The sequence below is a fragment of the Gobio gobio genome (assembly GCF_949357685.1).
Source record: "Gobio gobio genome assembly, chromosome: 21".
NCBI classification, from domain to species: Eukaryota; Metazoa; Chordata; class Actinopteri; order Cypriniformes; family Gobionidae; genus Gobio; species Gobio gobio.
In genome coordinates, this window is record NC_137117.1 from 28,262,352 (window position 1) to 28,280,326 (window position 17,975).

The following is a 17,975-nucleotide window of genomic DNA, read 5'->3' on the forward strand; positions in this document are numbered from 1 at the left end:
CTTACAGAGGGCGCATGAGGACAAGAAATCTTTGTAGTCCACTTTTACGCTCTGTTTTCAACAGTTAAAATGACAAATAAATGCATACTCTTAGAGTGCTCCACAAGACATGTTTGATTATATCATCTGGAGCGCAATATTGATCAGGTGAATGCACATTTTGAACAGCTCAAGTTAATCGAGGTCAGAATTAATGTGCTGCTGCATAGCTCGCACATCACGGGCAGATCGTGCGCGCACAGAAACATTCAGTAGCGCAGAAATGTAATGCCAACACTGTTCTGTGATTTTTATCAATAAAATCACTTAGAAATTTTGAAAGTTTTTAGTAACTAAAACCCACAGCTTTACTATTAGTGGAGAGGTTCTGAAAGGTAGAATTTATTCACATGCTCTCTCACTAATCAATAAATGTAAATTTTACATGCTACTTTGTGTATTTGAGTTATAACGTGCAGAAATATAACAACCCAAACACACAAGTGATAAAAAAAAATAAGCTGTTATGTAGGAGCAATAGCCTTGTGGGCAGCTCTGCGTCATATGCCATAGCTCTGAATCTCTTAGGCTGTGTTCACACTGCAGGGCTTAATGCTCAATTCCGATTTTTTGAAAAAATGCGATTTTTTTTTTTGCAAGGCCGTTCACATTTCCAATTAAATGCGACCTTTTGTGATCTCCTGTGTGAACGTGAAATGACCCAGAAGTGACCCGCATGCGCAGAAGAGTACTCAACGGTCAACGACGTCACTTGTTGTTTACGGAAGTAGCCAAATATGGGTGTCAGCATTGGAGTTCGTTTAGCTTTATTAAAGTTATTTTCGCAACGGAGCCAGCACCATTACAACCTTCTCATGTTAAGAAGAAAATTAAAAAAGAGGAGGAGAGCAAGGTTTTTGGCCATGGCGTTTTGTGGAGCAGTGGTAGCAACGTCGGTACAGAGAAACGTGTGGGAGCGGAGTCGCAGCCAGGAGTGGTGGGATACTGATGTGAGTGGCTTTACTGATACCGAATTCGTCAGTAACTTCAGAATGACCAGATCCACCTTCAATTGTGTTTGCGAGCGCCTTCAACTAACTTTGTCACGGGAAGAGACACGTCTGCGCCGGCCCATAACAGTGCAGAAACGCGTTGGAGTTGGAGTGTATTGGCTAGCAACAGGTGCGTACTTCTTCTTTTATTGGCGGTTAGCAACTATTTCTTGTGCATTACCGCCACCACTGGACTGGAGTAAGGAACGGGAGTTACAATGATGACGTTTGTCGCGTATCAACGACGTGCGGGTCGGATACATGTGACCTGGCAGTTCAGACTGAAGACGCATTTCAAAAGATCGGATATGTATCGGATTTGGACCACATACCCAAGTGGCCTGGGTCGCATTTGAAAAGATCGGATCTGTGTCGTTCAGACTGTCATGAAAAGATCAGATACAGGTCGCATAAGGGCAAAAAAATCGGAATTGGGTCGTTTCAGCCTGCAGTGTGAACGCAGCCTTAGTCTCAGCTCGAGGAAAGTTCAGGCTTATTTCTTTATTAATGACGTCATCAGCGACTAGTTGACTTGACTTCACAAAAATGTTGACTTAAAAAAATCTGAAGCCGTTCAACCCTTAGCCTGAATATGCATACTTCCCTACTATTCAGTTGACGAAAAAACAGTACTGTGAATTTGGATCTACTACCTTTCACATATTCATATTCATAAATTAGTGAGCAAAAAGTACTTGGATGTACTACTACCACCAAAATTCCACCATATCCAGTGGACACTCTCCACGAGGGAATGACAATGACAACATGAAATATGTAGTATGTCTGGATGACATTACTATACATATTCATACTATATATAACATGCATTTTTTGAACAGTTGAGAATGCAATTTCAAACACATCCCAGGAGTAGGATACAGAGTAATTGTAATGCTCTATATAAGTCCCACCTTTCAGTTTAAAAAGTCAATGGTGTTTTGTATTTACTCTATAATTTACTTGTGCATTCGTTTTAAGTAGACCAGCCTACAATGTTTTTTCGTGTGAGTTGAAAGATGCATTTATGATACCACTGTTGTCAGATTTGACACATTTTAAAAGTAGTTTTGACAGATATTTTTGGAGATTTTGGTACTTTACTAAAATAGATATATTACAAGTACAGCTCCTATTACCTACATAGATTATAGTTTCTTGGGGACTAAATAAGCAACCAATCAGAACACATTAGCAACCGTACAGAACATCCAGCATAGAGGCTTGTACATATTATGCAGAAAATGTGCACGCAAATCTAGTTATTAGGGCCCGAGCACCATTGGAGGACCCTATTATAATTGCTCTGTTTATTTTCATTGTTTCTCAAAGGATGCTCATTGGTCAACCAAGCAAGAAAAGACTATAGTAGATATATTGATAAGAAACTAGCTTCGCTATCATACCAGTACAAACGAGTGGACATGCTGTGTTTTGTATGAAACCTGTTATGTTAAGTGTGTGTATCATCAATCATCTGGCTGAAAACAGAACAAGCTATTCTGGAAAGAAAGTCAGTGGCTTCACAAACGCCATGGTGAGGGTTAAGGGGTCAGGATGGTGTAACAGTGGAGAAACCCAGTGCTCTGACTCAACCGAACCAACTGAACTCTCTGTACTATCCTCTCATAACTTCCCAAACACACACACACACACACACACACACACATTTGCTCATCTTCTAACAAGATGAGGTTGGACATACTTGATGTAATACACTGATGTCAGCAGAGTAACTCAGTAACTGTATTGTAACAGTGGTGAGGATGACTCTGTGTTTCTGCGATCCGCCTCTGTTCGTCTGTGCCAGCTTTTATACCCCTCCAGTAACTCTCCTTCACCCACTGTGCTTCTTTCAAGATCAGAATCAGCCCCTTTCTTGGCCTCTATTTGGATATTACCCTATGCTAACTAACAAACGCAGTCACCTTGCACCTGGTTTCACTCTCTCCTGTAGGGCCAGGTTTGTATGTGCTCTTTGTTCAGATAGGGCTGTGGAAAACGCCTGGCAGTCACCGCTGCCTAGCAGCCGATATCTCTTGGGAGCATTCGCACAACCTCAGCGCTGTTTGGAGCCAGTGAAAATCAGGTTTTCTTGACAGATTGTGTTTGTGTAAAAATGCTTTTTTTACTCAGGCACACCTATAGTGGATCAGAGTTTGGGAGTGGATCTTTTAAGGTGTAGTTGCAAGATATACAAAGAGTCACATTGGTTAATGAACTGTTTAAAAACCGAGTCATAAATGCTGTCATGATGGTCAGGCATATTACACTGTGTTGTTGGAGACATGTCAGGGCATGTGCTGTACCTGGCTTGGTGGTCATGGAATTAATAAGCCCCTACAATTGTTAAAGGGATAGTTCACCCAAAAATGTAAATTCAGTTACTCGTCCTCATGTTGTTTTAAACCCATATGACTCATCCATTTTCAAAAAAACTAAGATATTTTTTATGAAACCTGAGAGATTTCTGGCCATGGAAGTCCATGCAACCAAAATGTTGATGCTTCAAAAAGTTAGATTGTATGAATCTAATCCATATCCAAATGAATCAGATTATGCCAAGTAAGTTTAAGTTTCCATTTTCCATATTTGATTAGCTCTATGTATGTGCATCGATCAATGTTTGTATGAATAAAAGCCTTAAATTAAATCTGTTCATCATATAAAGTGATCGTGCCTCTTTAGAAAATGTATTAAACTGCTTGATTCATATGAACTTCTTTTATGATCTCTTTATGAATGTTTTGAAGCATCAAAGTTTTGGGTGGATGGATTTTCAATCAAGGGACAGAAATATCTGGTTTTCAAAAATGAAAAAGTCTTGTGCTTGGAATGGAATTAGGGTTAGTAACTGATGACAGAATAAAAATTGTGTGAACAATCATTTTAATATACTAATGCTAAACATTGGAAGATCTGAGCACAGATACAACATTCACTTTTGATGGGAAGCATCAGAAATAATTCTGCTGCCTGGTGAAATGGAAACTGTACAAATTGTATTGCCTGTTCTGTGACTGCGTAAAATAAAGATTATTATGGAATTAGTTTGAACATGAAAGAGATGCTTTTAATTGCTTAATACTTTATCATGCAACATCGAGTTGGGACACCGAAGGCTTATTACTGGTTTTCTAAGCAACCATCACTATTGCTTATTCTTGGAGATTTAGACAAAGTCCTGTGATGTTTCAGCTGATGATTCGTTAATTAAAAGCTTATTTTGCATGACACAGAGATATTTAGCTTACTCACTCCAGCATGAAAGACGACACACCTCCTGGATCCACCCACCATGTATAGCCTGTGCCTTTACATGATTGCACTACTGTTTTATGTGCTATAGGCTGTGTTGCACCATAATCTTACTGCCAACAAACATGCCTTAACATGTCTTAGATTTATGACTCGGGCTGTAATCAAAGAGCCACATTCTTTTCATACCATTGGACATTGTTCCTACCTTGTTCTCACAGTTTCACACACTGATATTCTCTAACATGTGTGCATTAGGCTTGGTTCTGCTGCCAGGTCATACTGTTAGCATTCCTACAGGGGTTACTCATGTACCTATTAAAGAATGATACAAATTCCTCTGCCACCTTACTGTATTGACTGTAGCACACCTTTTCTGTTCCCCATTCATGGTCAGGTCAGCACAGGTCATGTTTAAACTATCCAAGGTTGACAAAGGTGTGCCAGAGGAAGTGCATGATAGAAATTATATTTACTTTTCAAGTCACTGTGCGATGAAATGGTAGTTTACTTTTATGGTTCATTGTTCTAATTGAGTGTGAGTGTGAGTGTGAGTTTTTTTTAATGTGGTGTTTGGTTTGCTCAACTCAAGCATCACTATCCTATTGGGGTTGTTTGACATTCGTTCCGCACTTTTTATGCTACAGATATGAATCATACATCAGATTGTGCGGTTTATTGAAGTATTACTTTTATAAGCAATCAGGCCATGATTTTTTTCATGATTACCCTAGCAAATGCTTAGCAACTCCCTAGTACTGTTGCGGGGAAGATTTTGTAAATTGGTGTAGTTCTTCATAGATAAGTCCAATTCGTTCTTTATACAAAATTGTAAACATGTAGTTGTTAGCTATATTAAAATTATAATCAAATATAATAATAATAATAATAATTATTATTATTATTAGTAGTAGTAGTATTAGTAGTAGTATTATTGTTAGTATTATTATAGTATATCATAGATTTGAGAATTTATAAGGTGTTTTTGAGGTTGTTTTTGGGTATCTGTGTTAAACGTAAGCAAAAGTAAGTTACGGTCTTGACTTGTCATGTGCTGCGTCATTGGTTGTGATAACCCCTCTGCTCTGGAACTGCATGTCTGTTATCAGCTTCTGCCACTCCCATCACCCCTCCCTCACACTTACGAAATCATTTCCTATGAAATTGATCTCATTCCTATGCACACATCTATGTGACGAACATCACTTTGACTACATTGTCACACATTTCATATCCAAAACACACCTATTTGACTCTGTCTCTTACTTCCTTTTGATCAATTTCCCTTTCAGCCTCCTGTCAGTTAAAACAATGTACTTGTCAATAAATTTGACAACTCCACCCCAGATTATATACTAGAGGCTTTGTGAAATTTACCATAGGTCATTAGCATTTTTGTTGAGAATTATCCTTCCATCAGACACATAATATTTTTAGTGCATTGATGATAGTGTAAAGATATTTGTAATGTTTCAGCATTGACAATCCTTCTCAATTCATATAAAACCTGACCGATTGCTTTAGTAGCTTGCATAGATTATGGATGAGTATTAATATGCAGAAATATGGTCACAAAGCACTGGAGCTGTGGCCTAGTGGTTGACATGTTCTCAACACAACTTATAAAGCTGCTATGCATATGCAACTATAGCGTCTAGGCTGTGTACTACCCTGATCCCATTTCTTCGTTTTCTCCCCAGCATTTCCTATCCACTAACTTGTCCTATACATTTGCGATTAACCTGTCAATATTTGGCCTGCTTGGCCATTTAACCAAAGTTTGTTTTTGTTTTTGTATTTTATATATTAAGTCTTAATTGCTATAATTCTATTAGCCTATTCTATTGGCAGGTCTTAAAATGTGGTAATTACAACCTCAGATGAACAGCAACACATGACATATTACACTCTTGTCATTATTTATTTAACAAAAACTAAGCCAAAATGGAGAAGCCATGGGTGACACACTATCAAACATGATGGACATATATATATACATATAATTTTTTTATGCTAAAAAGGCCAAATTAAATAAATGGTCACACAACTCGATCCTGCTACTTGCTATGACATCTCCAGTTTTGTTTCACTGTAAAGAGAAACCCAGTTCTGTTGTGACTACAAAATGTTGCCACAGTGCGCGTGTTAAGTGTTGGATGGTTTTATCCAGTTCTCCACATTCTTCTTCCCATATTTTCAAGCTTGTGTAGATAACTAGGGCAAAGGGAAAGACTGGAGGATGACATCAGTCTTTTTGAGTGGAAATAGGTGTGTGTGTGTGTGTGTGTGTGTGTGTGTTGTAATAGACTGCATGCACTGAATGTTTTTGGCTTGATCACTGCATTGCTGTAATACCTCTGACAAAAATGTGATGCCAGTGAAACTAATCATATTGACCCTGAATCTGCACTGAAGATCCAACTGAGAAAACTACAGAGAGGAAAAAAATCTGTCCTCGCAGAAATCGTCGGGGTAGTATGAACTCATAGATGTTTATGAGTCATATTTGCTTTTTACTGCAGTGCTCTGGTTGAGTTATTTCAGCCTCCGTCTGCAGTTGGTGAGCTCTACTTTTGTGTGTGTTCCCTGAGGAAACGGGTTACGTTATAAAGCCTGAAATCCCCTTTTAGCTTTTCAAATAAAATTGGGGCTGCTACAGAATCCTGCTGAGAAATTAGGTTAGTGAAGTAAACAGGCATGGTAAATCTTGCCCCCTGGTGGTCATTGCATGAAAACATTATTGCACACACAAGCTTGTCACAGGAAGTGCGGGATTAAGGAAAGGCCTGATGGGAAGGGACACTGAAGGAGTTCCTGGAATGAGCTTGTCAGTTTGTGTCGGAAGTATAATTATTGGGTGGTTGAGCATGGTAATATTTTCCTCTGCTTTATGAATTAGCTTGTGACAATATTTGTTACAGCACTATAATATTCCCTACACTGCACTAGTGCTGCAGCTGTGGTAATCAATTAAGTTGGCAATTAGGAGAATTTTTTTTAGAAACCGATTTCACCCCATAATCAAAATATTCAGCCAATTTCAGTCATTAATGACATAATATAGTACATGTGTACATATTTTCAAATCTGATTGATATTCTCTGGTTTTTGTGCAGGAGCGATTCGCAGAGGTCTTTGGAAAAGATGCAGCAGCAGAGAGCAGAAAGTCACAAGAAAACTTCAAGAAGTGGTTGCTGGCGGGGATGACCTTGATCACGGGTGTCGTGGTCGGGTCACTCATTGCACAGAAACGCCTGTGAGGATCAGAATAACTGAAGATCCAAATACACCTACTGGTTCATTTAGACCTCCAGCTAACATGAAGGAACTTCAAAAATGCTTATGTTTTGGATTTATTTGTCTCCCTTTTATTGCCAAGAAATGTCATGTTTACATCCCACGTCCCGCCGTGTACTGTTGACTGAGTGGAGCGCATCTGTGATGTCAAATCACATGACCCAGACTGCATGAGGGTGCTTTGGTGTAAGCCGACTCAGAAAAAGCAAGGCCACGTCTCCTTACACCCTGTTTAACGAAATGAGAAAAATGACTAAAAGTCAAGGAAAAAAGTTTCAAATCTTTGTTCTTTATGTCTGTAATTTTTTTTTCAGCTCTATCATCAATCTGTTTAAGTATCCATATTATTCTCTCATTTTCAAAGAGACTGGCAAAACTGACAAGGATACAAACATTTTATCTTTGATTCTAATTTAAGCTCATTTGTGATTCTTGAGTTGACCGAATGATAGAGGCGTTGAATCTGGACTGAATTTGAAGTATTCAGTCAATAAATCAGCACTGACATTTCTGAGGAACATTGTTGCTGTCAGGAGTGCCAGATATCAGCTCGAGAGCAGAGAGGCATCTTATGGGCCCGGCACTACACTTGATTGCCTGCTTCCTCGGCAATCTCTACCATTTTAGAAAAGCGTGGCAAACAGATAAAACGTGTCTGTGTGAGTGTTTTTATGTTGTAGTTTTTTCCCCAAATTATTGTTCTGTTCCTTTTCACATGCAGATTTGATGAGCGTTAAATGTGTGTGACTGCCTGCATGGGCAGGTTTGAATCCTCTGAAGCACCTATATTGTCTAAAAGGACCAACAGTTAAGAGACTGCCAACAGTTTGAGTTGAGAGACAGTTCTGTATGTTTGGTGCCGTTTGATTTTTATTAAACTTAATTTTCAGCTTCAGATGTGATATCACATATAACTCTTTATACCTTTTGAGATTGTTGTAACTAGAGCTAGAGCAGACACGGCTACACAAGGAGTGAGCAGGTCACTCCTGTTGTATCTGTGACTACACTTAACTGTGTTTTATACACAGAAAATGTAACACATTAAGCTGAAAGTAATTAGATTAAACCATATTGCCACAAGAGTGCTTGGTGTCTTGTATGGTCTTTGGAATAAGGATGTAACCAGTGCTGGGAATACTGGCCTAGCATTTGAAACAAGCTAATAGTCGTTGAGTTTTTATTTTATTTGGAATTAGAGGTATGAAATGATATATGCAGTGGTTTTGTTGGTAAGCAAAAGTTTGTTTGACACTTGCAGAACATTTAAATGTATAGAGCCAGGCTAAAATGCTTATCTCAGTTCTGGTCTTCTAGCATTCATATTTCCACAGATATTGGAGCATTCATAGATTTGTCGAGTTGGGTCTTACCGTGTAATGGTCCACAATGTTTTGAACTGACAGACATATAATATTGGGTCAAATAACATCATGGTGCTGTCCTGGAAAAACAAACAAATAAACAAACAAAAAAAATAGTATTTGACTAAATCATTGTTTTTAACTCTTAAAGAGTAGGAATTAATGCTTCGTCGTTTTTTTCTAATCCAAGTTTTCGAAAGCTAACCTTAGAATAGCAAGGATAAATCTCTCCGATCTTCTCGGTCTCCTCGGAGCTCCTGTTTCCCGCCGAATCTCATTTTAAACGCTTTCCTGTCGGAGCGGTTAAGCGCGCGTGTCAATCCGCACGCGCGCCTGCTGCTTTTGAGTGTGTGTCAAACTCGTTAAAACGCTCGGAGATGTGGAGAAATGATCTTTAGGCCTCAACCCATTATTAATTCAAATAGGACGTCAAGTTGAATATTCCTCGCCTGTTCCGACTAGTAATGATTGACGAGCGGGTTAATTCACACAGAAGTGATGAAAGCAATGGTGGTACAGGTGTGTTTCCAGCCTTCAACCCCGGTTTGGAGATCTCACGGAGATGCTGAGATCGTTTGATGTGTCAGTCAAAGTCAAAGATACCAATCCTAAACGTCCTTTTGAGACCCAGTCTAGAAAAGAGACGCCTGCCGCAGGTCTCCGCGGGAAGTTAACATTTAACTTAGCAGGTATGAGAAAAGATTTCATTCTCCCCGATTCACTCAGAAGAACTAGCCTATTATTAAATTAAATTTCCCAGAGTTCGAGTGTTTTGTTTTAAAGTCAACATAAAATAAAAAATACCCTTTTCTTGAATCGTAATACACGGTTTTTGTTGTTGTTGTTGTTTTATGAACGATTAGCCATAATCCAAAGAGGGAACCATATTGTCTTTTGCTCGTGATTCAATCCTTCTCTTTTAATATACAGCTTTTCTGAAATTGCCCTTTAGTTTTATTGTTTACAATAATTGAATGCCGATCATGTACAATAACATAGGCTACATTTGAACATCGTTACAATCTGGAGTCGCTGGGATCCGCTTGTTACGCTCTCACTGCAGCGATTCCATGTTTCGTTCAGAAATACGTCACAAATCAAACGTAAAATGGGTTGCGAATACGATTATGTTGATTTTTAAAATTAAGTTTGAAATTTAAAGAGGCTTTATGTGACCACATTAGATCCAGAAGTCTCTTTTAAACTCCTAAATTGTGAGTGAACTGTTTAAATAGCGATGTAGCCTGAACATTTATAGTTGGTGAGTCTCAGCAGATTGAAATTGCCGACATTACACTTTTTGCTGCTCTATAGACACTGATTTCACAGAATACATTCCGTGTTATGAAATTTGCTGCTTGCATGCTTAGTCCGTGTTTGTCTGTCGTGTTGCGTGTGTGTGTGTGTGTGTGTGTGTGTGTGTGTGTGCGTGCGCGCGTGTGCGTGTTCGTGTGTGTGGTTACTGAGTTTGAGAGTAATGTATGCTTAAGAGTGAAATGTACCAGCATTGGCACGACACTATGTAAACTAGTTAACTTAAATAACAATTAGACTAGCTCATCATAGATTAGTAAAATATTTAAGGCGTTTGTTGATTTGAAATTATTTATGATATTTGGTGTAAACGCATATTGTTCCTTCCTATGGCCTTAAACTCCATAATTTCTTTTGAAGTGTATCTGTTCATTGTGTTTGTATTTAGCCAACTTAACCTTCAACATAAGGGGACAAAAATGAAAACTATTTTTTTAAGGTTTTGGGTTTATTTAAACAGCTTCACCCCTGAATTGTTTTATGTCTTGAGACTTTTTTTAAGTGTCTGATATCATTTAAATTAAATAAAGACTCATTTGAATTCACAAGACCTCTCATGGTTATTATGTGTTTGTTTCTCTTGTTTAATGAATACAAAGATACACAAGACGTTATTCTTTCAGGTTTTACTTCTGTCATTCAAGAGGAAACACTTGGGATTCATTCAGTGTTGTGGGCATTGTCTCACTCATCTACTTGTTCAGATTTCTCTTTGTTGCCCGTCGGATAATATTCAAGTGTTTGCATAAAGGATGGCATACTAATGTATAAAGAATGGCAGATACATTGGCAAGGTGTTGACATGATGCTCACAGCTGCATTCCCTTCATTTATTTCCACTGGCCCTTCTCATAGTCCCATTTGGCAGAGAAGCCCTCCACGGGGTTCACCCGCATGTCCAGCATCCTCTTCACCTGCATGGCCTGCCATTCGTCATCGAGGGTATGAGGATGAGGAGGATACACTGGGAAAGCAAAACCGTCTGTTGAACCCAGACCTATTTCAATCCAGGCATATTCATTGAATTAAAAATAAACAAAAGTGAAGATGATCGCTTACCATAGTACCTTTGCCACAGAACAACCAGGCCAGTGAAGCCAATGAAGAAAAACATGCCACCCACCACCGTCTTCCACTCACCCGTTGGTTTCTTCATCTCCGCGAATGACTCTTTAAACATCATCCTGTACACTGCCATCGAGGATCACAAATAAAGATTACAACATATTTTACCCGTTCTCCATGATTGTGCTTTGCCCTCTCAGGAAAGTTTCTGTCCTTAAAAACCCCATAAAAAGTTGGCAGGGTGTATCAAAGGGCTTGCTTTTGTATTTTTTTGTATCTTTAAATTCGCCAATAGCCTTTAGTTTAAATCACACACCATGAACCAGGGTATCATGATTTGTACTTTCTATTGCTAGTCAGAGGTAGATGATATGAAAGGACGTAATTACAGAGAGCATTTGATATTAATTTGGATACACTCACAAATGCGATCAGTATTTTTGGTTCATTTTCTCGTAAGAGAAAGTTATGATTTTAAATCTGCTAAAATTTAATTATACATTTTAAGAATTTAGATGGACTCTTACAGAAAACTTAGATGGAAAGTCAGATAAAATATAAACATTTGTTCTCTCTTTAAGTGTCCTTTCGAATACAAATAAGTACTGAATAAAAGACACCGGACCAGAAAGAGAATGGACAGGAAGAAGTACCAACAGGCAAGTTTCTCTTCTTTGGAGAGGTTGTTCCAGGGGCCTTTCTCCTTCTGCTTCAGGCTCTTGTCTGCAGCACTGAGGGTGTCTTTGTATGGTCTGTCTGGTAGAGGAGTGTCCAGACGGCCCCAGTACATGGGGACAGACATGTCCGCCTGTTCTGTCACTTCACCTGAGAAAACAGAAAGAACTCATCAATTGAGAGAAAAATGCAGGCATCTCAGATGTAAAGTAGAAATCTTGTGTATAAAATCATACTGGTATAATACTGATGCAGCGGCCACTCATTAATCACACAAGTTTACATAGTCAAAGTTGTTTAGATTTTATTTTAATTTCCTTGTTTGTTTGTTTTTTACTATATTTTTGGCTTTAAAAGGACATTGAACATTACCATGCCCATGGCTGGCCATCTTGACACTGCTGGAGCTGAATGCAGCCACTCCCCGTCTGGACAAAAGCCCCCCTACACGTCCGGCTGTCAAGTGCAGCATCTGATCCACAAAAGAAAAAGCACCCAAAATCCCTCAGAAAGATAACAGAGGTTAAATCTGTGATCTACAGTATTATTCAGGGCTATTCAGAAACCTGAATCCTCAGCCACATTGAATGTCATCCTCTTAATCGAGGTAGGGGAGACCGAGGAGTGTTGTAACAGGGTTAGATGTAACACTGTCAATATCATACACTCATTTCTTCCTTTTTAGCTCACAGGAGAAATTGCACGTGACTGAGCAAAAACGGACCTTTTTCAGGTAAGACAGTAACATTTTTCACCAGGATTATTTTTTGCCTGCAATCAATGAATAACTTCACTTGCATGACCTGAAGTAGCTATTTCTCTAGTTTAATTTGATGCTGTGTGTTTATGCTAACTTCAAACCCACATGCTAAAACAGTTAACCTTGTTATGGCTGTTTGGGTGGGGATAGTTTTAACAGTTTATTTTTAATAATGTTACAACCAACCCCTATGAAGATTCCAATGAGTCCAGTTATCAATCACATCCTCTGTTGAGGCAAAATCATGTGGGTTTTTGTTTTTGTTGCATCAAGGAATTTATTCAGTAAATGTGTTTCCCTCATAGTTTATGCACATGTCTTCTTAGGTGCTAACAAAGATCTGCCTCAGTTGAATGCAACTGAGTTTTTTGTGAACATTATTATAATTTATGCGCATTTTGATCTTTTCATCCAGCATTTTTCATGCAATATCTCAAAAAAAAATCTTGTAAAAATAGCTAGTGACTGAACCCTTGTGTGACATGAGTAGGCTACATGCACACTCACACAAACAATTTAATGTTCTAAAAAAAAAACTACAATATAATGTTCTGTTTTTTGTCACTGTTTTTTCTTTGTTCTTCAAAGATGTTTATGCAAAAAATTGATAGTGTGGATGTTATTTCAGCAAATTACCTCTGTAGTGTTACATCTATCCCCAGCTAGTGTTACAACTCACCCCATATTGTAACAACAGAACTCTTTGTATTTGACATTTACTCACATAATCTGTGATCGTGTAGTACATGTCCAAGTGAGTTATATTTGTAGCAGACAAATGTGGCTACAATGTATCACAATTTGAGACTTCTTGCACACACAACCACTGAGTTACTGATGCTCAAACAAAAAGGGTTACAACCAATGTTCCCTCTAATTTCTTTTCTCGCTGAGCAAAACTTTTCGGTAACACTTTACAATAAGGTTCATTAACATTAGGAAACAACATTAGTTAACATGAACTAATAATGAACTGCACTTATAAAGCATGTATTTATCTTTGTTAATGTTAATTTCAACATTTACTAATGCATTATTAAAATCTTGTTAACATTAGTTAATGCACTGTGAACTAACATGAACAAACCATGAGCAGCTGGATTTTTATGAACTAATGTTAACAAAGATTAACTAATGCTGAACAGAGGTGTTGTTCATGGTTAGTTCATGTTAACTAATGCATTAACTAATGTTAACTAATACAACCTTATTGTAAAGTGTTATCAACTTTTCTCTACTGGGTGGACATTTTGGTCACATGAGCAAAAATATTCTTTACCTGTACAGCGTATGTAAACACACACAAAAAGTGGTTTCATCATGCAGTTATAACTTTTAACTTTAATGTGCCATTTCTATTTTATTTAAGCATTGATGTAACTTGATATATTAAATAAAAAATAAAAAACAGTTCATTCAGAAGTCACTAAATTAAGCGCATTTTACAGTGCTGTTAATTGTAGTCTTCTTTACCAAGAAATTAAAATCTCCCCCAGGACAGTTCAGTTCTTTATAATATAATATGGTATGAAAATAATTAAGCAGTTACACTGAGATGGTTCTTAATGTGTTTTTGTACATTTATTGGTGACATGGCAGCATTAAACCATCTATATTAAATGTTTGTTTGTTGCTTATGATTTTCTATATCAGGGCTTTTCAAACGTTTTAATGGCAAGGATCCCTAAACAATCCCCTTGTGAGATCAATTCTTTATTAGGCTTACACTATAATACAATTATAATAGTCTATAATATAAAAACTAATGGAAGTATTTATAGTATATTATATCAGTTTAAATGCTTCAATTTGTTAAAAACTTACCTTTCGAATTCAAATTAGACCAATCTGCCTTTTTTATTTATTTTTTTATTTTAAAAAAAAGTTATGATCAGTCTTTTAAGAAAAAAATGATAGACTAACTAGTAAGACTAGTCTAAGTAGTTTATGCAACTGGCCACAGGTGTTGCTTATGTAGATATTGAACCTTCTGTTATTTTATTAAAGTTTCTTGTGTAAAGACTATTTGATGTACGACTATACTCTCATCTTCATCTGGACTAACTCGTGACAATTCTACAGTCTACAGTAGTTTTAGTAGCCGTCAAAGTAAAGGGAACAGTCTTGAGTTTAGGACTTTTTGGCCATTTATTTTATTTTGCATGTATACTGTCGATAAAGGTATGGCTATAAACTTCATGATGCTTTAGTTCCTCCTGCTCTGGATCAAATCCAAATCCCAGCTTGTTCAGTCTGGTCACATAATCATCTTTTGCTGTTAATTACAGTAAGACTCAACCATGCACACGATAAACATTCATGATAAACAGTCTGTGTCTTGGTACACAGTTCTGGGTGGGAAAAATCGTTATAATAATTACTGGTAACGCTTTACGTTAAAGTTCCATTATTAACTACAATAGTTGAGAAGAGAGATAACAATAAAAACACTTTTTTGGAAAAAGTTAATTTTCATTTCAACATTTACTAATACATTATTAAATCTGTTTATTTAATGGACCTGAGCTAACATGAACAATGAACAGTTGGATTTTTATCTAACATTACCAAAGATTAATAAGTACTGTAACAATGTTACAGTATACATTTGTTGATGTTAGTAAATAGGACCTTATTGTAAGATGTTACCATATTTTTTTTATTAATTTAATGTTTTTTTTTTCTATTTCATTTAGAATGCAATGATCATGCTATAATTATATAACATCCTTTATTAATCTGTGCAGAGCTGAAACTTTATGCACTCTCCATGTGCAGCGCAGCGGGAGAGAGGCAAATATGCTAAAATGGACGAAACTCAAAATCTCAAGCCAAGAGTTCATAATGACCCCTATACACTCTTAACTCTCACACAAATAAACAAATGCTTTATAAAAGTCAGGTATCTGCTGTATTTTGCTCTAAAACTTATTTTCATGTCTTGAATTTACTTTATTTTACAATAAATTTATATTGTAAAAATACAGACAGTCATTATGTAAATGCATTAAACTCATCTGTATGCTTTGTAATGCTGTTGAAAACTGGCCTATCCATCCATTTTTATAAAAGCAAAAAGATTACTCAGTCTTACTGCAGAATTTGTAAACATTGCATCGTTGAAAAAGGTTGTTTTTCACAGTTAAATGTGCTTTTTGCACAAATGCAGTTTGTTCCCTGTTTTGCAGTCCATGGTTACTACCCTTTTCCCCCTGCTGCTTCTAGAAAATTCCCTCATTGTACTCACAGTTTTCCTGAGAGACTAGACGATGACAAAATCACAAATAAGAAAATATTGCAAAAAGAAAAAGAAAAAGAAAGAAAATGTGCACACTTCGTTTTATGCGTTTTTCCCCTGCTTGTGAAATGGAAGATTTTCTGAAGAAAACACCAGAAGGGGTGGGGGGGTCAGGGGTGAGGGGAGAGAGGCGGGGAGTTTATCTGGCTCATGTCCAGTCCTGATATGGGTTTAGCCCAATGCAACCTGAACTAAAGTCTGCCTCAGAAGTCTGGTAGTGAGCTTGCGAGTGGGATATATTTCACCGCTCAAGCAGTGAAAGATGGAGAAAGATATCAGAGAAATATTGAGGAGTACATAGGGTCAAATAAGTACAAACCTTCTGGGAAATATCCATCTGCTCCAACACATGCCTTCCATCCCTCAGCACAAATAAAGATATATCTAGAGAAAGATGTTATTCAGACAATCAAATATGGTAAAATGGTGTCCTTAAATGTACTTTCTTCAAATGTTCTATTATCAGTTCAGTTCTCTCCTCTGCTTTACTGTAATTTAAGTGTTTTAGAAAAGTGAGAATTTGTCGACAATAACTGCAGATGTCCTGCTCTTCTGCTTTATGCAACAGCTCATTGCTTTGAAGGAATGTTAAATACAATTTAATCTCTATCAACATCATATTTCACACACACACACACACACACACACACACACACACACACACACACACACACACACACACACACACACACACACACACACACACACACACACACACACAGGGGGTTTTTTGTGAAATGTGGGGACATTCCATAGGCGTAATGGTTTTTATACCGTACAAACCGTATTTTCTATCCCCTTACACTCCCCTAAACCTACCCATCACAGGAGACTGTGCAGTTCACTTTCTGTGAAAAAAAACCTTGTTCTGTGTGATTTATAAGCATTTTGAAAAGTGAGGACATGGAGAACGTCCTCATATTTCACCCTCTTTTTGTAATACCTATGTCATACCTATGTCATTATACACTTTTGTGTCCTGATATTTCACAAAAACATGCCCACACACACACACACACACACATGTCTGGTTTGCTATATTTGTGGGGACTCTCCATAGACATAATGGTTTTTATACTGTACAAACTGTATATTCTATACCCTTAACCCTACCCGAAACCTACTCATCACAGTTTTTTGAATGTCGAAATGTTTTTTAAGCCATTTGGTTTACGAGGGCACAGGAAGTGTCCTCATAAACCATTTTTTACATTGTAATACCCATGTCATTATACACATTTGTGTTATCATAAACCACATATACTTGTACACACACACACACACACACACACACACACACACACACACACACACACACACACACACACACACACACGCGTTGTTACATGTTTTATGGGGACTTTCCATAATGATGTTTACATTTTCAAAAAACATAATTTAGTATGATTTATAAGCTGTTGGAATCATTTAAAATTTGAGCTAAGTTCAAATTTAATTCTAAAAATACAAATTGAGCTAAAATATGTAATATGTAAACTACTTTGTACATTTATTTTTTATTTTTTAATCACTTTGTTGACCACGATAAGAATATCCCAACGTAATATCAGCAGAATGTCACCGATGATATTGATAGAGCTTAAGTTATATTTAAACTGGAATATTTATTTAACAGTGCTTGTAGACACACTAATCTACTCTTCATAACCATGTGTTAATAAAAAAAAAAACCTGAAGCGCAACCTATATTTACGCTTGAACTCTTGACCTGAAATGACCTGCTCAGTGCTTATCTTTTAAGCATTTGTGTATATAACTGAATTTGACCTGTTTTCATTGGCCATTCAAGCATGCTGAAACAGAGCTACCATGTGTAGATGACAACATCTTGAATATGGGCTGTCACTGTCACTTTTTAGATCAAACCAACGACAAAAAATGCAGGACAAGTT

At 37.3% G+C, this 17,975-nt stretch overlaps 2 protein-coding genes across 3 annotated transcripts in view; one reads left to right on the forward strand and one right to left on the reverse strand.

Annotated features, from left to right (window-relative positions):
• Nucleotides 1-10,810, forward strand: part of bcl2l1 (BCL2 like 1) — a 32,100-nt gene extending 21,290 nt beyond the window's left edge. For both annotated transcript variants that reach the window (XM_079802383.1, XM_079802384.1), the window contains exon 3: nt 7,406-10,810. In XM_079802383.1, the coding sequence (XP_079658509.1) occupies nt 7,406-7,549 (144 nt within the window). In that variant the 3' untranslated portion in view covers nt 7,550-10,810. The remainder of the gene's footprint in view (nt 1-7,405) is intronic.
• Nucleotides 10,811-10,943: 133 nt separating this feature from the next.
• cox4i2 (cytochrome c oxidase subunit 4I2) lies at nt 10,944-16,165 on the reverse strand. Its single transcript, XM_079802385.1, has 5 exons — nt 16,012-16,165; nt 12,377-12,476; nt 11,987-12,154; nt 11,324-11,455; nt 10,944-11,228 (listed from the first exon to the last, which is right to left on the reverse strand). Exons 2-5 carry the CDS (start codon nt 12,474-12,476, stop codon nt 11,095-11,097), a joined length of 534 nt encoding a protein of 177 aa, XP_079658511.1. The 5' UTR covers nt 16,012-16,165; the 3' UTR covers nt 10,944-11,094.
• Nucleotides 16,166-17,975: the final 1,810 nt, after the last annotated feature.

Bases quoted from the DNA above. Each gene is read 5' to 3' on its own strand.
- cox4i2 (XM_079802385.1), bottom strand. From the start codon at position 12,476: ATGCTGCACTTGACAGCCGGACGTGTAGGGGGGCTTTTGTCCAGACGG. The intron at 12,155-12,376 runs GTAATGTTCAAT...CTGTTTTCTCAG, and splicing joins GATGGCCAGCCATGGGCATG to GTGAAGTGACAGAACAGGCG. The intron at 11,456-11,986 runs GTTGGTACTTCT...CCTCGATGGCAG, and splicing joins CAAAGAAGAGAAACTTGCCT to TGTACAGGATGATGTTTAAA.